This window comes from Panthera pardus, unplaced genomic scaffold (assembly GCF_024362965.1).
Source record: "Panthera pardus isolate Hobbes unplaced genomic scaffold, ASM2436296v1 HiC_scaffold_26, whole genome shotgun sequence".
In the NCBI taxonomy this organism is placed as follows: domain Eukaryota; kingdom Metazoa; phylum Chordata; class Mammalia; order Carnivora; family Felidae; genus Panthera; species Panthera pardus.
The window spans coordinates 16,158,361-16,180,092 of NW_026526832.1; the positions used below are offsets into that span (position 1 = coordinate 16,158,361).

The window sequence follows — 21,732 nt, forward strand, 5'->3', positions numbered from 1 at the left end:
CCCTGTATGTGGGTCTCCTGGGCACCCACACCTAGATCATCCTGTGGAATGGAGGTGTGGGGGCTCTGGGAGCACTTTGTGGGGAGAACCATGATGCAATGGCTTAACTCTTCCACCAACTACCCAGGAGAATTTGCCTTTGAACCCAGTGGACTGACAAACAGCTGCTGAACTTGTTTTTCCAGGTAGCTAAGGGTACTTGTATTCCTTGCCTATTGCTGCATAACACATTACCCACAATTTAGTGGCCTAAAAGGATGTTTATAATCTCATTTTCTGCGGGCCAGGCATTCAGGCATGGCCCAGGTGGGTCCTTGACTGTTGGCTCTCACAAACAGTGATCAAGAGTCAGCAAGAGCCGCTGGCATAACTGGGCATAACTGGGCTGAACCCACATCCAAGCTCCCTCGTGTGGTTGTAGGCAGGATTCAGTCCCTCACAGGCCATTGACCAGAGGCCACGCTCAATTCCTTGCCACGTGGGACTCCCCAACATGGCAGCTTCCTTCACCAAAGTATGCAGGCCAGAAGGATGGATGCCCAGTCTTTCCTAACCTAATCACAGAAGCGGTATCCTGTTACTTTAGCTGTATTCTGTTCCTGAGAAGCCAGTCCCCAGGGTCAGCCCACTCCCCAGAGGAGGGCAGTACACAAGGACTCGGGGAGTGGAGGCCATCTGCTGCCCACCACAGCACCCAGCCACGTTTCTAGGCAGCTCACTTCCCTGCCCTAAGGGCTCACGAAACCCCTTCCCAGAATACAGGAACTTAATAAAGTGTTCACCAATTAAAATGTGGCAGCATAATGGAGTAGCAGATCGCAGTGACTCTAAGTGCCTTTAATGCGATGCAGGATTTCTGTAATACTAAGTGAGGACAGATGCTGAGGCAAGACCTAGGAGCAGTATATGTTTATGTGGATGAACAAATTAATCTGCATGTGAAAGCCCAGTGAAATTGACATGAAATAAAAATTTCATGCCTTACAGTGTATCAGTGTTACCCATGAAATGAGATTAAAAGGAATTTCTGATTTTACAGTTGTCATACTTTTCATACTGCTTGCATTTTTCTCTTCTAAAGACTTGGGCTTGGACCTAGAGGCCAGGCAGAGGTTTGGCATTTTATACCTTTCGGGCCATCTTCCTTCTCCTCATGCCTGGGAGCAGGCTTCCTTATGTAGAACTGAGCCAGGAATGTATTGGATGGTCTCGGCTCTGAAAACGGAATCTGTGATCGTAAACGCTGGTGGCATGTTCCCTGTCGCTGTCGTTAGGCAGCTGACATTCTGGAAAGCTCCCTTGGCTAAGAGCTTTGCCCTCCTCATTCTTCCTCACACGCACCAGCTTTGGGGTGGGTGTTGGCATCTGGGGGAATGAGGGGGAGAGATGGCATTCTCCCTGAGCCCTCTTCGGGGCTGGAGCCATGACATGGTGAGTCGAGACAAAGGTTGGGGAGGGATAGAGGATGTGCCACAGGCCCCTGCACCTGAGAATCCACAGACTGTTGCTCCCTCGGGGACAGTGTTCCCCCAGGAAACTGGTGCCACCCTCACTTTATGTCTTACAGCTGTGTTTCCCTTGGCCTTTGTGGCCATAGAGCTCAGGAAATGGAACATACAGAGAAGACAGCCCATTCCGTTTCTCTGCCTCAGTCTGACCTCTGCAGTGTGTGTGGGTCTGAAGGAATCAGAGGGAGGGGAGCAGCTTTCCGTTTAGGAACACGTATTCACGAATTGCCCCTCCCAGAGCCTCATGGAAATCACACCTTCACGGGCTTCACCTTGGCGGTGAGAGCCCCTGTCGGGATTCCCCTGTGGTGGCCCAACCAATAGTTGGCCCAGGAGTGGCAGTCTGTCCCTCTCCTCTGGGCAGGTCACTGCAACAGCTAGGTCCCAGCACAGTAGCAACTGCTTCTTGGGTTGGTGACTTGAATTGGGGGCACATGGGTCCACACAGAGCACAGGGCGCAGGCGGGACCTGAGCAGCCGCTGGAGGCTTATGGATACCCTTGTGCTTGGAAGAGTACTGGCCAGGAGATGTTATGGCATGGTGATGATAGTGGCCTGGTGACAAGGACGTCTGGCAGGCCTGCGTTCAAATGTCTGCACTGGCTGCAGCGACTTACTCAACCCCCCTGTGCCTCAGCTGTTAAGCAGTGAGTCCGTTAAGCAGTGGCCCCTCAGAGGGTTTTGGTGAGTGTTAACTATGCAGGGTACTTACTACATGCCCGGCAGTAGGGGTCATTATGTAGTAGTCTAAAAACATTCCCTGAGGTAGATAGGCCATCCCTGTAAACTGGGAGTTAAGGCTTAGAGAAGTGAAGTTCCAAGCTCCCAAATAAGTGACACACCCTGGGTGTCCACCCCACCCCCACTCCTCCCACCCCCCCGCCCACAGGCTTGTTTGATCTCCATTACATCGAGCCACATATTTGCATGACCTTTCCTCTTTCTCTAACTGTCCTCAGTCTCCCCTCTGGGACACCAGACTGCCTTCAAGAGTCTGTCTTCTCACACTTGGTGCCAGTGTCCATTGCAGGGGAGTCCAGTGGCTTTTCCTTTCCATCAACATTTGGGTAAAAATACTTATGTCTCTGCTTCAGAGTTACTGCATCTGCCTCTCCATCACTCCCTCCTGTTTCCACACTCCAGGATAAAACCCCAAATGTTTGTCATTTATGACCATGTCTTTTCTTCCATAAGGATGGCACGCTGTAGGAGAAGGTGTATGTTCAGGAGGACTGGCCCCAGCCTTATAGCAGGCACACTTAGGACCACCAGGAGCCTCTGTTGCCCACTGATAAAATGGGGATGATGCTGATATCCTCACATCACTTACAGGCAGCTGTAAGTGCCGGTGTCACAAGCTTGTGCAATAAAATAGAAGACATGTGTACATTATATTTCTGGGGTAACTGACTGTTGCTTAGTACGTTTCTGGCATAGCCACACTGGCACCTGTTGGGGTGCAGGGGTGGGGAGGGGAGGGCAAGCAGGGGAGCAGCGATTGGTGATGGAAAGGGATGGAAGAGGGAGAAGTTCCTACCTGTGTCCCGGGGCCGGCATCTCCGAACCACTATGGAGGCGTCCTCAGCCTGTAAGTGCCCTGAACACTCAAGAAGTTGATGGTTCAGGAAGCACTTGGAGACACAGCTGAACTTGGGGAAATCAAGAATCTCAGGTGAATTTTTCAGAAAGAAAGAAAAGAGAGGAACAGGAGAGAATAAACGACACATAGGAAATGAGCTCAGTGGAGCATACGTTATTCAGGAGGTGCTGGGGCCATGGGGACAGCAGCCCGGGCGGGCGGGCTGGCGTCAGTCTCCCCACACAGCATGGGCCGCCCTTCCTCCCGGCTCTACCCCCGCCCCGATCTTTCCGGCTCACTCACTCTTCCCTCCAGTAAAACCCCTGAATCTTTAATAAATTATAAACAAGCTTTCCTGTCTGTCTGTGGGTACCAGATCTTAGCATTGCAGCTTTTGACATTCCTCTGGTGTCCCTGATAGATCTTGCTGTTTGATTAATCTTTTAGATCCCTCTCCCAGAGAGCCCACCATCTGAGCTGACTCTCCACACAGCGTCCAGTTTGAAGGATTTTTCTCAGCCTCTCTGCCTTGCTGCTGCCGGTGCCTAGTGCTTGTCCCTAAGCGGGCTGCAGGACGCTAGAGACAAATCGCAGTTAAAAGTCACGGGACCCAGGGGGCGCCTGGGTGGCTCAGTCGGTTAAGCGTCCGACTTCGGCTCAGGTCATGATCTCGCGGTCTGTGAGTTCGAGCCCCGCGTCAGGCTCTGTGCTGACAGCTCAGAGCCTGGAGCCTGTTTCAGATTCTGTGTCCCCCTCTCTCTCTGACCCTCCCCCATTCACGCTCTGTCTCTGTCTCAAAAAAAAAAAAAAAAAAAAAAACGTTAAAAAAAAAAAAGTCATGGGACCCGGGTTCAGCTCTTCTGAATCCCTCACCAGGTGTGTGGCCTTGAGGGAAAGCCTGAGCCCCAGTTTTCCTCTTGTGTGGAGTGGAGGTTCTCAGATGCTGTTGCAAGGGTCAGATGAGACAGTGGATGTGCTGCGACCAGGGGCAGAAGGAAGATGCCTTGAAGTCCCCTCAGCCAGGCTAGGCTGCCCGTGCCATCATGTTGTGAGGCTCTGCCCTGCTGCCTACCCTCCCTGGGTTGTGCATGCTGGGGCGCTTAGGGGATTCCTGCCCCACCTAGAGAGGAGCCCCTGTCCTGTATCCTGCAGGCACAGGAGGCTGGAGGGGAGTGAGGTCCAGGAGCACAACGACCCAGGCTCCCACCAATGCCTGGCACACCACCAAGTTCTGCCCAGTTTAAGAGGTTGAACTGACTCGTCTCCAAGGCCCCTTCCTTTTCTGAACCATGAGTTCAAGGTTCTGGTCCATAAGCGTGGACCAGTGCATGGAGGCAGGTTCAGCCACTGTAGTCATGATAATTCTACCTACCATCTTCTCAGCATCTGTTAAACACCTGCTGCTTTGCCTGCAGCCTGGGTTCTTCACCACAAGCCTGCAAGGGAGGTATTTGTCTGCATTGTATAGGTGACAAATTGGGGCTCTGAGAAGGCAAATGATGTGCCCAAGGGCACACAGCCAGTTTTCGGCAGATCCAGGATTCGCATTGACATCACAGCCCAGGTTCCTCTCTCTAACGTTGATGCTACGTTCTTTGCTCTCTCGCCCCCTCTTGCCTCCCAGCGCCCCTCTCCCTCTGTCAGACAGGACAGAACTACCCCATGGGAGGAGCTGTCCGCACATTTGAACTTGACGTTGAAAATAATGATAGTTACCGTTTTGTCAAGCATGGACTGTTACCTAACAACATAGTGATAATCTAGGGAGGGGGGGATCGCTACAAGTTAAAAAATCATTGTCTCCACTTTCCAGATGAGGAAACAGTTCAGAAAAGAAAATTCAATATCCAGCAACACAGCTGAGCCTAAACTGAAAATGGTCTTTTTGACGGTCTTTCAGATTAACTGTGTTTTATTCACTGTCAGCGACAATCACAGCTTCTGATTACTGATGCTGGGGGGACCTTAAGCAGGAGGACCTGGGGTCCAACCTGTCTTACAGATGAGTAGACAGCAGACTGGGGAGGAGGGGGTTTGCTCACAGTCCCACAGTTGGTCAGTAGCGTATGACCCCCAGGCCAGTATTCTATGACCTGTCTCACTCAGCACTCAGTCTGAGGGTCCAGAATCGTGCCGGGACTGGGACACCATACACCATGTCCCTCGGTCCGTCCCTACCTCCTCCTCCAGCTCCATGAAGACTTCACCAGCCGGGGAGAGTGATGCCTGCCTCTCTGCCCTCCAAGCATTGTGTGTGTCCATACTGCTGGGCTGTCGCACATGAACATGACTGCCTCTGGGCTGAATGTCGCCAAGGCAGGAGAAAGGGTCTCTGTCCCCAAAAGCTCTCTGAGCAGCTGTTCCCACTATCACCCTCCCGCACCAAGTTGTCCTTAAATAACTTACATCACGAAAGCTAGGGTTTGGGGCCCCCTTGCCTCCCAGGCTGTGGAAGGGAAAGCCATCCCTAGGGCAGTTTCTAGCACCTGACCCTTGGCACAGCCCTGGCAATAGTGGCCTTCTGAGTCACTTGGTTCAGTCTCTCTCTTTCTCCCCATCTCTGATGGAGACAAGGAGGTCCTGCGAAGCTCTCAGCTCTGTTAGCTTCCTGCAGAAGACAGATGGTTATTCTTCTCCCTGACATCCACCTCATTCCTTACAGTGCCGCCCATGCTCACTGCCTCCTCCCCCTCTGCCTGGGTATCTCCATCCTCTCTGTGTCCTCACGGACCCTGCAGTACAGCAACCGAGGGCCCCCACCATGTCCACCTCAACCAGCCGCCTGCTCTCTTCCTTCCTTGTTGCTCCCAATTTAAACTCAGCTCTGTATACAAACATAGGCCACGTCAAGGGCTCTTCTCATCCACGGACCATGTCACGGCATTTTCCTTCTCTTTTCGTGATAGCTAACAAATGCATAAATAAACCACCCCCCTCCCAAACTTAGCAGCCTAAAAACAGTAGGAAGCGTGGTGTACCTTCCTAGTCTTTGTGAGCCAGGAATCGGGAGCATCCTGGCTGGGCGGTTCTGGCTTAGAGCTGCTGAAGCTTCTGTCATCTATAGGCTTGACCAGAGCTGGCAGATTCACTTTCAGGGTGCTCGTTCACATGGCTGGCAAGCTGGTGCCGGCTGTGGGCAAGAGGCCTCAGTTCCTCTGCATGCAGGCATCTCTCCGCCAAGCTGCCTGAACGTCCTCGGCAGCTGGCTTCCCTCCAGGTGGCAGTGCTTTGGTGATTTAGCCTTGGAAGTCACCCACTGTCATTCATATTCTGCTGGTCATAGGAGCTAGCCCTGATTCAGTGAGGGGGATAGAACTACACAAGGCACAAGGACCCGTAGGTGAGAGTTTCTGGAAGCCTTCTGGGAGGCTGGCTGCCACACCTTTGAAATACACCAAAGGTTAAGTCATCAGTTGACCTAGAAATGCATTTCCTGGATTTCTTTCTCCCTTTCCCCATGAATGGGCATCTAGTATACTTAACTCTTGTTCTAGGGCCATGGAGATAGACAAGGGTCCTTTCCTAGAGGAACTTATAGTCAAGCGAAGGAGACAGTCCCATCAGGAAGCTCTAGAAGAGAGACATATACACGAAGAACAAGTCACTACCTATCTGGGGGAGTGTGGAACACCTTCACAGCAGAAGGGAAAATTGCTCAGGGTCTCGAAGGATGAGTAGGGTCTCATTAGATGAAGAAGGGAGGAAGGACTTTGCTCCATGCGGAAGTCATAGTGTGAGTGGTGGTGGAGAGTTCTGCCAACATAGGGAGCTGCAAGTGTGGAAGGTCTTGAGGGCTGTGTCGGGAGTTTGGACTTTTTGCATCAGGAGCCACTGAGGGCTTCAAGCCAGAGGAAGGCATGGGCGGAGCTGTGTGGCACACAGGACGTGACTGGCAGGGACAGAAGGTGCAGGACTCTCGGAACCAGGCCCACAGGGATGACAGAGAAGGGGTGAATTCCAGGGGGTTTTCTTAGTAGGTACAGCTGACGTGATGTGGTGAGGGGTTGTCTCTCTGGAAGCCGCAGGAGAAGGCCTAAAGGCCATGACTTACCTTTTTCACTGTCTCTTCCCCTGGGGCCTTCCTTTCCCAATTCTTGGCTCCTGGTGGGTGACCCAAACCCAGATCTGCTCAGGCCCTGAGCACAAGGGCCCAGCCTTCTCTGTTCTGTTTAGGGTTTGCTCTTGGAGGAACGTGTTCACGTATCACGGAGGCCACAGGGGCGTCAGGCTCTCTGGCCTAGGACTGAGATTAAGCATCTTCGGCCACAGACTTCTTTGCGAATCTAGTAAAAGCTACAACCTGCACCTTTGCCTACTCGACTTTGCAAACAATTTCAGGGGGTTCACGGTCCCCTGGGAGTCCATCCTTGGATCTCTGGACCCCAAATGCAAAGCCCTGAGCCTAGGACGAAATTGGAAAATGAAGACAAGACATGTTTGACTCACCAAATGTCTGTTATTTACTTCCTCATTTAATACCACTCCCCGTAATTGGACAGCCCCCGAAAGAGCGACAAACAGGAGGAAGCACTTACCCAGGGATAGTCCCTGGTGGCACCGACATCACTTGGCGGGTTTATTTTCATTATTATAGTAATTTTCGGGCTGCGGGCTACAATTTTCACTTGCAGCGAGGTATTAAATTGAAATTACCCCAGATGTAATTGTCATACGAAATGATCCTGGACACGTGGAAATGAATGTTTTTTTAAGATGGGGTTTTATTGTCTCTGCGCCAGGGTTTTAGGGCTCTGCCTTGTTAAACACACAAGATTTCCATGTTTGTGTGTGGCAGGAGGTGAGGGGTCAGCCTGGTGCAGTCAACTGGAGCTGCCGGCCGAGGACATGGTGGGGGCTCTGTCCGGGATGGACACAGACCAGGGAGCAGAGCCCAGGACTTGGGGTGGCTTTGTGTGGCTACCAGGAACCTCCATGCATGAATTCAGGCATGTGAGAAATCCCACATTTCTGTTCTGCACGTTCACTTAATTTGGATGTGAGCCCAAGTTCCCCTGAGGTGGTAGGAAATTGAACTTCAGTCATTCTGGGAACTTTCCTGCCCTGGGGTCTTAATCTGCACCGTGCAACCAGGTCAGCCCTCCCAGATGCCAGCCATCTGTCTATACCGGTGACCGCCAGTCACCTGGCCCCTTGGTGCCAGCCCTTTAGATCTGCTTTGCCCCCAAAGGTCTTACCTGTGCTCCTGCCTTTCCTTCCCCAGGTGCACCCTGCTGGTGTACTGTGCAGACCTGCCCCCGACCAGCATCATCATCACCTTCCACAACGAGGCCCGCTCCACCCTGCTCAGAACCATCCGCAGGTAAGACAGCCTCCCCCATCCATCCATCAGCCCTTCAAGGCCCAACCCTTGGGAAGACCGGGTCTGCTCACTGGCAGGCTGGCCCTGTGATAAGAATGTCAGGCATGTCCCACTCCATGGAGGTGCTGTCTGATACATGTTATGCATCCATTCTGTCGCTCTTCATCCTCCTGTGAGGGCGGCTCTTACCCCATTTTATAGGGGGATAGCCAGAGGCCCCAGGTGGTCGGTAACTTGGAGGTCAGTGGCAGCCACAGAGGATCTGGAGCTCTCGCCCTTAACCATCGTGCTAGACTGTCTCTGGAACATGAGCTCTAACTTCCACAGCTGTCAAGGGAGCCGAGGGGTGACGCTGAGTAAATACCCCACCCCAGCATCGGGCTGGGATTAGAACCTGGGTCTGCCAGGCACTGCAAGTCCCAGTCCACGCCTCTCCACAGCCTCCATGTGGCCAGGAGCCACGGCACATGGCAGAGCAGCTCGAAGGCAGTGCTGATATTTGCTTTCCCCTCTGTGTATCTTCTGTTGCAGCCCCAACCCCGCTCCGCCTCTCCACCCACCCTCAGCTCCTAGTCTGGGTCTGCTCTTGCTCTAACAGGTGCATCCTTACTTTGGCCTGTGGCCTGCATGAATCTGTGACCTGCAAAAGCCCCAGCGTCAGCTCCCAGCAGAACTGCCCTCAGAGAACAGACAGGGCCCTGGAGACCTGGCCCTGGTTGTTTTGCCTCCCTTCCCCATGCCATGTCCCTCCCATAACTCTGGAGCCCTCTCCCCATGCCCACCCTCCCCCCAACACCATCCGGCCCCCCTTCCTCTTTCAAGTCTCCAGCAGCATTGGCATCTTCGAAGGTGGTAATGGCAGCCATTGATCATGAGGTGCCCTCGTGTGCAGACGTGCCTCGGCTCATGCTGTCCGTTGGGTAGGTGGGAGGCCACTGCTGTACCCACTCTGCAGCTGAGAAAACTGAGACTTGGAAGTACTGAATCAAAGCCCGCTGTTGCTCAGCTAACAGTGGTGAAGCAGGGCTCAAACCCTTGCACTCTGACCTCAGTTCTTAGCAGCCTCTATAGGCAAGGCTGTGGATGGTGGTGGTGTTCAGCATCCCTGATAGAGGTGTTGGGGTCGGCCCTGGGATAAAGTGCCTGCGATACCTCCATGCCCCTGGGACACATGGCCTGCTTGAGCCCATCCCTATCTGGAAGGCAGCGCATCGCATGGTCACCTGATCCCACAGAGAGGGAGGGCCAAGGAGAGGATGACCAAACATGGTGAAATCTCTTGTCATTTCCATCACTAAGCCACACCTTCCTGTGCCTGGCTGTGGGCAGGTAGGGAAGCTCCGGGTGATGGGAGGGAGTCAGCGACAGGCTCGCCCTGATGGCGGGCACCAAGTCTTCGGTGCCACCTGTCACTTACGATGAATGTCTGCCTTGCAGGGTCAGTGCATCCCATAGAAACGCAAGGAGGGAACTGCCCGAGTATGTATTGTTTCCCCCTGTCTACAGGGGCAACTCTGTCTGCTGCCCAGATGTCCTTGGCAACCGGCTGGCTGCTTCCTTCTGCCAGCTGCTTGCCTTTTCTGCCCTGGCTTCTGTATTCGCCCCCCAGGCCCCCAGGTTTGCATTTGGTTTCCCAACAAGGCTTCAGCTCTTGACCAGAAAATGTCCTGAGTCACTGTCAGGAGTCAGTACCTTTCCAATTTGTAAACCAGTGCGGGCATATGGGGGGGAACAGGGGTATGGGGTGATCCGATTTACCTGAGTCTTTTCTGGTGAAGGGAGAAACGTTGTTTCTCAGCCTCTGGGCTGAGCAGGGACATGGTGGAACGAAGGTGACTACTTTGAAAACACCAGACCACAGCCCCATGGCCATCACGGTCTGCTTAGGCAGGGTAGGCAGGGTTTCTGGAACAAACTATGTCTGCCAGATGTTTCCACGAGGGCACTGGGATCAGCAAGAGTCCTCACCTTCCAGGCTGGCCTCTCTTCTTCTTTCTAGGAATCCTCTGACACCACGCACCTCCACCCCCTTAACACACACACACGCACACGCACACGCACGCACACACACCATTAGAGCCTTCCTCTGGACTTCTTACTACAAATCCCTACTCTAGCACTTAATGCATTTTTCCCAGGTGTAATCTTCATTGAACTCCTTTAGGGCAAGACTGCATCTTATTCACCCCTTACCAAAGCTCCCTGTGGCTCAGTTGCCTGATCAAGAAAATGGGAATAATAACCATAGCTATCGCATAGTGCTGCTTTGGGTTAGACAAGGGACCGAGAACTGTGGCGGGCATAGAGTCGGTGCTTGAGCAGCATTAGCTATCTCCATATCTGCACGGTGAGTGAGCTCTCAAAAGAGGCTGTCGGGTACCTGGGGTCACAAGATCTGGGGTCAAGTAAGTCCTTCCCCTGCTGCTTCCTGGCCGTGTGACTTGGGCAGATCACTGACCACATCTCTGAGGATGGAGATGAAAATATCCCTCGTGTTTCCAGTTCTACCACATTTTCCACAAGAAGACATTACCTGGAACATTTGGGGGTGTTATCCTGTGGGGCTCCCAGGCTCCCCATCGTTCCCTAACACCATGTTTATATTCTCGAGGTCACTTGAGGTGCTCCCTGTAGACTCCTCCCTTTCAGCTCTAAGACACAGTTTTTCTTTTCTTCTCGCTGCTCTTTTACAATAGTAATAATGATACTTTATAATAATATCATTAATATTTTAAATGTATGCTGGGCTTTATGGTCTCCAGAACACCTCATGCCTCAGTCCAGTCAGAGTCCCATCCAGAACTGGAACTTTTGAAGTCAGGGGTGCCTGATGTGAACAGAGGCCCAAGGCTACCGGGCTAGTAAGTGCAGGAGCCAAGACTCAGGTTTCTGGCTCAGGGGGGAGGTTGGGAGGCAGCTAAGGGTGTAACCCAGTGCCTCTGTCCACCAGCCTGATGAGCACTGCCTCCGAGGCCCTGGTGCCCTGTGTTCTGAAAGAGGGCTTAGGACCAGCGCATCAGCACCATACTTTTCAGAAGGCACCCATGAAGTGCCAGACCACACACCAAACTCCTGGGCACTTTGCCAGGAGAGCCCATGGACCTGTTTCCTGCCTCTGAGGAACTTCTGATATAACACCCAAGTGTGATATATGAAAACAGCAGAATGAAGGTAGAACTGTGTGAACAGACAGGCTTTTATATCATAAGCACGGTGAAAGTGAATTTTAGGGGAGGGAGGGAAGCAAGGAAGATTACTTCTAGAAGTTTCCATGGCCAGGTATTATTTGCCTTGGGATTCTCTTCCTTCCATTCCCTATCTTCATGCACAAATAAATCACCAGCCACTGAGACAGGACTGAATGAGGAGCTCTTCCTATCTCGCTTTGTCATCAGTGAAAGGATCTTCTCTAAAGTATCTTTCATCTTTAATGTTCTAGAATTCTGATGGTTTTGCTGCCAGGCTCTCACAAGGGAAAGACGCTCAAGGGGAGACTGAATGTACCCTCTCCTCCCCCTCCCTCCCCCCAGCACTTGACTAAACCTTCGCCCCTCTGCCCATCCCTGCCCTCGCTCTCTGGCCCCCTGAGTTCCTGAGTTAGCTGGGTGAGGGCTGGGGGCTGGGAGGGTGTACATGAAGGTACTCAGAGCTAGGCAGTGGCATGATGGGGGTGGGTGATGGGGGCAGGGAGAGTCACAACCCAGATCAGTGAGGGGACTTCTTTTTTTAAGGAGACAGAAGCAAGCCCCAAGGAATGGCTTATCTTTATCTGGTATTGCAGTGGGTCCCTGTGTATATGTGAGACCCAGAGCTGTCCCCTTCTTTTTGGAGTGTCCTTCAACCCGACACTGCCCGTGGGGGCTCTGGAGCATGCATGATTATACCCTGAATCTCCTTACTGTTGCTTTTTTTTTCTTTTTTGGTAAAACTCTGGATTTAGAGGGAACAACTTCTTAGGTTAAGGTGGATAAGAAAAGAGACACGGGGCCAGATTTGCCCGCTCTGCTCATACCAACTGTGTGGCCCTGGGCAAGCTCCTGTACCTCTCTGCCTCAGTTTCCATTTCTGCAAAACAAGAACTACCAGTAATAACTGCCTCACACGATGGTGGAGAAGAGTGAGTGGGTTCAGGCAGGGCCTGGCACAGAGGGGTCCTGTACAATGGACAGTGGCAGGGGTCCTGATGCTCTCCCGCCCGGGGACGCAGCAGTGTTGTTACTCAGGGGCTCTCAAACTTGAGCAGGCATCAGAATTCCCTGAGAGGGTCCCATCCCCAGGTATTCTAACCCAGTGCATCTGGCGTGGGGCCCGAGCATTCGCATTTCTAAGTGCCCAGGCAGCACAGATGCTGCTTGCCCTGGGGTCACACTTTGAGAACCAGGATCATCATTATTATCAATAACCTGGATTCTGAAAGCAGCCCCTGGGCCACGCTCCATGCTGAGCACCTTTCAGGCAGCCGAGGAAGTTGTGGTGCTGGAGACTCAGTACCTACTGAAGCTCTCAAGCCAGCAAATGGTGGATATGTAGCTCTGGTACTTGAACCCAAGTCAGCCTGACTCCAGAAGGTCCAGACTCAACGGTCAGCCCACCTCAGGTCTTCATCCCACTGGCATTTAGGGAACATTGGAGAAACCCTGCCTGCATACAGCACCGTAGAGTTCACAAAGCAATTTCAAATACATTTCCTCATTTCATAAGGCACAAGAGCCTGTGAAGTAGGTCAAGTATTAATATCGCCTGCCTTTACAAGGAAAATGTAATTACAGATGAAAACGAAGGCTGGGAGCGGCCTGGCGTCTTGTTCAGGATGGCACAGCTAGGAGATGCTGGGGGCCGCCCGGCCTCCCACGCCGTTCACACCGCCGTGCCCGCCGCCTCCCAGGGTGCTCCGTGGGGGCCCCCGCCGTCAGGGCTCGGCAGGCAGATTGTGGAAGGTGTAGGTAGTTGCTCTCTGCCTAGCTGCCCTCTGGCAGAGAAGTGAGCCGTGCGTAGGAGACTCAGTTCTAGAATAATTCCCAGGCAGGGTGTGATCTGGGCCTGCCAGTGAGGTGAGCACTCACTCCCATTCGGAGGCTGTGTGGAAAGGGCATGGAACGCCGTAGTGGGGGACGGGCTTTTCCTAAGCTGGAGGAAAGGGACAGTTGGCTTGGTGGCAGAGGGACTGGTGAGGCCTCCTGGCAGACGGACTGGGGAGAGCACAGCTCTCCAGGGATGGAGCAAGCAGGGTCTGGATGGTGGGAATGGCAGCGGTGGTTCAGAAAGGGGGCCCCTGGGGGGACCAGCTGGGCCAGGCCAAGCCCCTGGGCTAGACTTGACCTTTCTCCACCAGCCACCCCAGGAACCCAGAGCACCTGCCACCTCAGGCTCTCCCAATCCAGGGCCATGTTCACGGAGCCCCCGCTATCACTCCAATTGCTCTGATTAGGGGAGCAAAAAACAAGCCAGGTGTTACCAGGAAATGGTCTAATTAGCACTTACTGCTGACGATTTCTGTTTTTTTTTTTTTTTCTTTTTTAAACCCTGGACATTTTTTATTCGCTAATCATCTCTCAGTTCAACCAGCCCAGAGCTGCATGCGATTTACCTTTTGATGTTCACAGAAGAGAACTCTTGAATTTCAAAGAGCCGGCAGGGATTTGGGGGGAATCACGTGAAGAAGCTGCAGCCTTAATCAAACCTCATTAGAGGGTATTCTTCAAGCAGGTTTTCCCCCTCTTTCTGCCTCCCTCCCCCCTTCCCTGTCTGAACAGGAGACTGGTCGTTGGGTTGGCGTGTGTTTTCTTTGGGACTGTCAATTGATCCTGTGTGGTAAGGGTCTCCTCCCACCACCTCCTGCCCCTCTGTGTCCCCACCTCCCAACAGCCAGCTCAGGGCTTGGAGTCGGGGTTGCTCTCTCACCTTCTACCAGTTGCCATGGTGAGAATTAAGGCTACATAAATAAAAGTAGCTCCAGGCAAAGTTCTTCTCCTGGAGAGTCTCTGCATCCTGCTTAGACAGGGCGGCTCACCAAAAACAGGGCTCAGATTGGCCCTCCTGAGAGGAGGGACTCACATAGTAACCCCCCAGCACCAGCTGAACCCCCTCCCCAACACGCACCAGGCCATGGGCACCCCCCAGTGGGTGGTGTGGCCCCGAGGGTGTCTGAGGAACTGCGTGGTTTGGGGTGTTCAGAAGTGGAATACGGCCCGAGACCCCGAGGGAACCCAGAAATCCAGCCTTGCCCTGTGAGTGCACATTGGCAGCACAGACCAGCACATGAAGTCAATCCCAGAATTGTTCCTGCCGCACAAAAATAGTGCCAGACAACTACTCCAAGCCAGACTTTGTGCTAAATGCTCTAGAAACATTTTCTCTCGAATTCTCTCAGTGGCCCTGTGAAAAAGGTACTACTGTTCTTATCCCCATTTTACAGATGGGGCCACTTACTGCACAGAGCAGTAAGGTAACTTGCCCAAGATCACACAGCTTGTAGTAAATAGCTCCTAGACTCTGAGCATCTGGCAGGCAGAGCTGACGTTCCCTCTGTTCCTCGTATACCCAATGCAATGCTGAGCACATAGTAGGTGTGCAGTACACATCCCTGGAGGGAATGGCGGGCCACGGCTCTGAGCTGGCTTCTGGCAGCACAGTACTGACAAGGACCATGATCCCCTGGGCTAGACTTGACCTTTCTGCCCAGAGGGGCCAGCAAAAACCAACCCTCAGAGTTAGGCATGATAGAAGCCTCAGGAAGCTGAAGCCATCCATTCTCACTGAGTACCTGGAAAGCTCTTAGGGGAGGAAGTACGTTAAACTGGTCCTTGCGTCAGAGAAGGGGCATATCAGGCCATGGCAGTGTGGCAGACCCAGCTCTCGGTTACAAACCAGCAGGATGTCACCCGATAAGGGCCCTAGGCGAGAGGAGGCTGGAAATGGGGTCCGTCTCCAGACAGTGAAGAGCGTGCTGAGGATTTGGGTCTAGACAGTGAAGGTTTTGTCAACTTAACTTGTTTGCATTGGTGAGGAAAGTCGCACGATGAGACGTCAGCTCCGGGCTTCAGAAAGCTCACTCTGGAGGCCCCCAGAGGACAGCCCGGGCAGGTCATGGCTGCTGCAAAAAATCTGGCAAGAGAGGTTGAACCAGGACAGAAGTGGAAGAGGTGGAAGTGGTTTGAGCGACCTTTTCTAGCGGGACCAGCAAGTCTTGATCACTGACTCGGTGTGGGGTCTCGGGATATCGCTGAGGAGGACTCCTGGGTTTCTGTCTGGGTGCTGGGTGGGTGCGGTGGCATTCACTAGGGGAAAGCAGGGCTGTATCCCAGGGGCGCACAGGGGAGCGGTGTGACTGCACAAGCCCTTTGGTTGCTCCCAGTTTTCATTCCTCAAATGCAGTGGTGTCTATTTAAAGCTCGGGTTAGTGCATACTTTTAACTGCTAGAAGTCCTAATTATCTCCCGTCCTTCCACCTCACAGCGTACTGAACCGCACTCCTATGAATCTGATCCAGGAAATCATACTGGTGGATGACTTCAGCAATGACCGTGAGTATCAGTGCTCCCTTGCTTTGGAGACGCAGGTTTCTATTCCCTGCCCGTGGTTGTCTGGGGATAGAGGGAAGCCTAGGCTTGTAGCAGGTACAGAAGACTTCAAGTGTTGATGTGGGGCTCAGGAGGGAGATAAACCTTACGTTTAAAAACAATTTGTTGGGTCGTCTGCTGTGGGTCTTTGAGGACCTACACAGTATATTTAGTCGATCCTTGATTGGGTTGGGGTGTGTGTGTGTGTGTGTGTGTGTGTGTGTGCACGTGTGGACATGGAGGTGTGAACACACATGTATGTCACTGTCCCCTATCCTGGACATAGAAAACTTCAGAGAATTGACCCTGGGACCCAGAGCAGTTTCCATCGCTTGGGGTCCGTGACTCGTATCTGTGACAATCTGCTAGCCCGAGCACAGGCTGCAGTACCCTCTCCTTGCATTCCTGTGGGGGGTGCTGGGTGGGCTCTGCAGGGTGCCGTGTGGGGCATCCCACCACCTGGCCATGACGCAGTGAGCAGCTACCCTCTGACCCTCCAGCCATTGGTCATCTCCGTTTCCAAGTTGTCCTATCAAAGAACGTGGGTCACCCCCCCCCCCAATATCTTCTTGCCCACAGAAGAGCATGCAGGTGTCCTCAGACATGTGTATATTGAGTTTGATGGGCACGACAGTTGGGGAAGCATCCTCAGACTTCAAGGGTTGGTAGGGCCGCCTCCTATGAGAGCCATCATCCCAGCATCCTGGGTGCAGTTCCAGGCAGAGCCACCTCTTTCTGGTGACAAACCAGGGGAAGCAGGCAATGGCCCTGGGAACAGCTCCAAGTCCTAGGAGAGTAGAATCTGTCCCCCCGAGTGCCCATGCTGGCAGCTGGCTTAGGAACCACTACCACCCTGGGGTCTGCTGTGGGAAGGCTATCACCCACACCCACTGCACGGCCTCAGAACCCTGGGAGTAATGCATACGTGAGTTGTGCACTGGGTCCAGAACAATAAGATCGGACTCTCAGTACTTAAACTTGGTGAGCTGATCTCCCTTCCTAGTGAGGAAGCAGTTGGAGGTGGGGAGAAACTCGTCCTGCCAGGTCACCTGGCACTGGAGCTGGAGGAGGGTATGCTGCTGGGTTCACTCAGAAGCGGAGTGGCTTTGTGGTTAGAGCACAGACGGAGCCAGACTGCCCAGCTTCAAATCCTAGACCTATCACTTACTCAATCACTGGCTACGTACCTCAGGCAAATTAGTAACTTCCACGTGCCTTGCTTTCCTTGACTATAAATGGAGATCATTATAATTATACAGTTTATGTAAGGATTTAAATGTGTTAACACGGGGCGCCTGGGTGGCTCAGTTGGTTAAGCACATGACTTCAGCTCAGGTCATGATCTCACGGTTCGTGGATTTGAGCCCTGCATCCGGCTGTGTGCTGACAGCTCAGAGCCTGGAGCCTGCTTCTGATTCTGTGTCTCCCTTTTCTCTCTGCCTCTCCCCTGCTCACTCTCTCCCTCTCTCTCTCTCTCTCAAAAATAAATAAACATTAAAAAATAAAGTCAAGTAAATGTGTTCACACATTCAAAGTGCTTGGAACAGTACCTGGCCCAGAGGAAGCTTCTATGAGTCTCTGTTGTCACTCTATAGAGTCCAGAGCCAAAGAGAGGCTAAGAGTGGTAAAACAGTGAAGCAAAACCAACACGATGGGGTCTCAATATGGAGTTCAGAGACTTGGTGGGTCAGGGAAGCAATGGGGCAGGCAGGCAAGCCAGAGGACAGGTCTGGGGTGATGCTGAAGACAGGGTCTCCTGCCCATCCCGGCACATTCCCCTGCATGGTAGAGAGAGAGGTAAGCCAGTTCTGTGATGGGATACACTGGACAGATCACTTGACAGATAAGGTCTCCGGTATCAGACAGGAAACGCCACAGTTCATCTCATCCATTGTGTGGTCTCCCAGCAGCTTTTGCTAGACCCCACTAGAGTGAGCAAGAGTCTCGTCTCCTGCTTTTCATGGTCTATAGAAACGGAGAAGAGTCTCCAGGTGGCCATCCCAAGAATTCCCATCTGGAAGTGCTTGCCAGCAAGCATACAGGTACTACTATGTGACCTGCTCCAAAGCGGCCTCCCTTGAGGCCACTTTGCATGGACTGGGCCATGTTTGTATATTGATAGAAGCAATCAGTCAGCCTCATCCAAAACCCACAAACACCCTGGGGGCAGAACAGGGCTCTGCGGCTGGGGGCAGGGACAGTAGGTAGGGCTGCCTTACTTACCTACTCTTCGGGTTCACCTCCACCCCAGGGCATTCACCCCGCGTCACCTTCTGTCTTCACAGCTGATGACTGCAGTCAACTCATCAAGTTGCCCAAAGTGAAATGCATTCGCAACACAGAGCGGCAAGGTAGGTCCGTGCAGCTGGGCAGGACCTTGGAGCATGAGTGTCAGGGATTGGGGTGTGTGTGTGCACATCTGGGTCTATGTTCAGTGTGCAGGGGGTGTCATGTGGCTCCCCCCGCGAGCTTGCCGGAAGATGGAAGGATGGGGGCATCCACTTGCCCATTTGTCCCCACTGCAGGTCTGGTCCGGTCCCGGATCCGGGGCGCCAGTGTTGCCCAGGGCACCACTCTGACTTTCCTTGACAGCCACTGTGAAGTGAACAGAGACTGGCTCCAGCCCCTGCTGCACAGAGTCAAAGAGGTGAGTGAGGCTGACTGAGGCCAGGATTCCACAGCCCCCACCTCTTGGCTCTCTCAGGCCAGTACTTCACATATGCCCCCCAGGCCCTCTGGGAGGGGGTGGGACAGATTGCTGTCCCCTCGTTAGAGATGGAGAAGCTGAGGTAGAGCGGCCTGCCCACGGTCACATGGCAGGGCAAGGCCCGGGACCAGTTCTTTGTATCACACTGTGACCCACAGCAGGCCCGCAAATGGGGCTGCCAACGGCAGCTGATACATGACACGTGCAGTTTCCTGGGCAAGAGAACTGCCCAGAACTATTTCTCCCAGACAGTAGAAGGTTCCAGAAAGGGAGCCCTGATGAGTGCCTTTTGTGAGAAGAAGGCAGCAGACTTTCACTGGGCCTTGTCACCCAATTCCTGAGGCTTCTGTCTTTCCTCCAGCCATGCATCACCCTTGCCCACAGGCCAAGGCAGGTGGGCAGGATGCTGAGAAACCTTTATTCCTTGCCTCTGTCTGCCTTTAGATTACTCTGGAATTCTGTATGTTTCTTCTATGTCTCGGTTACTCCTTTGGAAAGTATGAAAAAAAAAACAACTTTCTTTAATGTTCCCATTGGTATTTTGTATTCCCCAAAGTCCGCCCACCCCCATCCTGATCTCCAGAAGTCACCAGTAGGTACCAGCATCAGTGCTTAGCGTTGCTGCCCTTCATTTTCTGCCTGAGTTGCTCCCATGGCCGCTCTGTGCAGTACGAGGTCCGTTACTTTTCACATACCCATTTCACAGACGAGGACACAGTGTCAGGGGAATTATGTGACCTGGGCTGATATTCCCTGGCCAGCGCCACCTGCACCAGAGCCCTCCGTGTTGCCTCCACACCATCTTCCCTGTGCAAAATGACAGGGTTGAGGCTGAAAGAATTGGGATATGTGAACCACTCCGAAAAGTGGGAAATCCTTCCCGGCTTCGTTCGTCCCGACGAGAGCACCTTGGTGGCCTTGCAGAGTTCTCACACATGGGCCCAGAGGTTAATACCCATCCTGTGACCGCCTTCCCTGAGACTGGGAGAGCTCAGAACTTAGCGCTGTTTAAGAAAATGCTCTCTCCCCCTTTTTTCTGGCAAAATCCCGCTGAAGAGGTCTGGATTGAGAAATAGTAGGTTATGAACAGACCCTTTAATTTCAGGGCTTTGCCTGGCCCTGGAGGCCCTTCCAGATCCTACCGGTCACAGAGGTGAGGGGGGCGGGGATGATGCTGAAAGTACCAACCCTCTAATCAAGTGGTTGGTTCCTCAGCTGACCAGTCATCTCATTAGCGTAAACTCAGTTTCCATGAAAGGGGATTACTATGAATAACAAAGATGTCCCTGTCCCCCCATCTCTCAGGAAATCCCAAGGGTTTTAGAATCTCTTAGTGAAATAGGGGTGCCTGCGTGGCTCAGTCAGTCAGGTCATGATCTCATGGTCCATGAGTTCGAGCCATGTAGGGCTCTGTGCTCCCAGCCCAGAGCCTGGAGCCTGCTTCGGATTCTGTGTCTCCTTCTCTCTCTGCCCCTCCCCCACTCTCTCTCTCTCTCTCTCTCTCTCTCTCTCTCTCTCAAACATAAATAAACATCAAAAAAATTAGAAAAAAAAAAAAGAAGCTCTTGTGCAGTGAACCAAGATCAAAAGCCAGGTATATATTTCTTCTTATATCACAATATCACAGTGTACCACATTTTTTAATTAAGTTTTTCATTTTAATTCAATTATAGTTAACATAGAGTGTTATATTAATTTCAGGTGTACAATATAGTGATTCAGCAATTCTGTACATTACTCAAGGCTCATCATGATAAGTGTACTCTTAATTCCTTCTTCTATATCCCTCATCCCCCCCACCCACCTCCCATCTGGTAGCCATCAGTGTAGTGTGTTCCCTGTAGTTAAGACTCTGTTTCCTGGTTTGTCTCTCTTTTTTCCCTTTGCTCCTTTGTTTTGTGTCTGAAATTCCACATTTGAGTGAAATCACATGGTATTTGTCTTTCCCCAACTGGCTTATTTCGCTTAACATATACTCTAGATCCATCCACGTTGTTGCCAATGGCAAAATTTCGTTCTTTTTATGACTGAGTAATATTCCGTTGTATGTATACAGCGTATCTTCTTTATCCATTCATCAATCAGTGGACATTCAGGCTGTTTCCATAGTTGGGCTATTGTAAATAATGCTGCCATAAGCATTGGGGTGCATGTATCCCTTTGAATTGGTGTTTTTGTATTTTGTATGTTGAATACCTAGTAGTGTGATTACTGGATCGTAGGGCAGTTCTATTTTTAACTTTTTGAGGAAACTCCATTCTCTTTTCCAGAGTGGCTGTACCAGTTTGCATTCCCACCAATAGTGCATGAGGGCTCCCGTTTGTTTCTCCACATCCTCACCAACAATTGTTTTTTGTATTTTTAATTTTAGTCATTCTGACAGGTGTGAGGTGATACCTCATTGTGGTTTTTACTTGCATTTCCCTGGTGATGAGTGATGTTGAACATTTTTGTATGTGTCTGTGGGCCATCTGTATGTCTTCTTTGGAAGAATGTCTGTCTATTCAGGTCCTCTGCCCGTTTTTTAGTTGATTGGGTTTTTTTGTTTGTTTATTTCTTTCTTTTTTTTTTTTTGGTGTTGAGTTTTAAAGTTCTTTATATATTTTGAATACTAACACTTTATCAGGGAGGTCATTTGCAAATATCTTCTCCCATTCAGTAGCTTGTCTTTGAGTTCTGTTGATTGTTTCTTTTGCTGTGCAGAAGCTTTTTATTTTGATGTAGTTCCAATAGTTTATTTTTGCTTTTGTTTTCCTTGCCTCAGGAGACATATCGAGAAGAAAGTTGCTATGTCCAGTGTCAGAGAAATTACTGCCTGCGTACCACATTTTGTTCATTCGTTCCTCTGCTAATGGACATTTGTGTTGTTTCCATCTTTTTACTATTGTGAATAGTGCTCCTGTGAACATTAGTATGCAAGTTTGAGTGCCTGCTTCTACTTCTTTGGGGTGATACCAACCAGTGGAATTGTGGGATCATGTGGCGATTCAGTGTTTGATCTATAGGACCCCCCCCTCAGGCTGATGTGGCCCTGCAGGATATGTTAGGGGGCCTTGCTT

At 51.8% G+C, this 21,732-nt stretch overlaps 1 protein-coding gene across 4 annotated transcripts in view; it reads left to right on the top strand.

Moving 5' to 3' along the window:
* GALNT14 (polypeptide N-acetylgalactosaminyltransferase 14) overlaps positions 1 to 21,732 on the top strand; it is a 208,624-nt gene that overhangs the window by 150,696 nt on the left and 36,196 nt on the right. For all 4 annotated transcript variants that reach the window (XM_019448203.2, XM_019448181.2, XM_019448165.2 and 1 more), the window contains exons 3-6: positions 8,309 to 8,407; positions 15,863 to 15,930; positions 18,252 to 18,317; positions 18,492 to 18,613. In XM_019448203.2, coding sequence (XP_019303748.1) covers positions 8,309 to 8,407; positions 15,863 to 15,930; positions 18,252 to 18,317; positions 18,492 to 18,613 — 355 coding nt within the window. The remainder of the gene's footprint in view (positions 1 to 8,308; positions 8,408 to 15,862; positions 15,931 to 18,251; positions 18,318 to 18,491; positions 18,614 to 21,732) is intronic.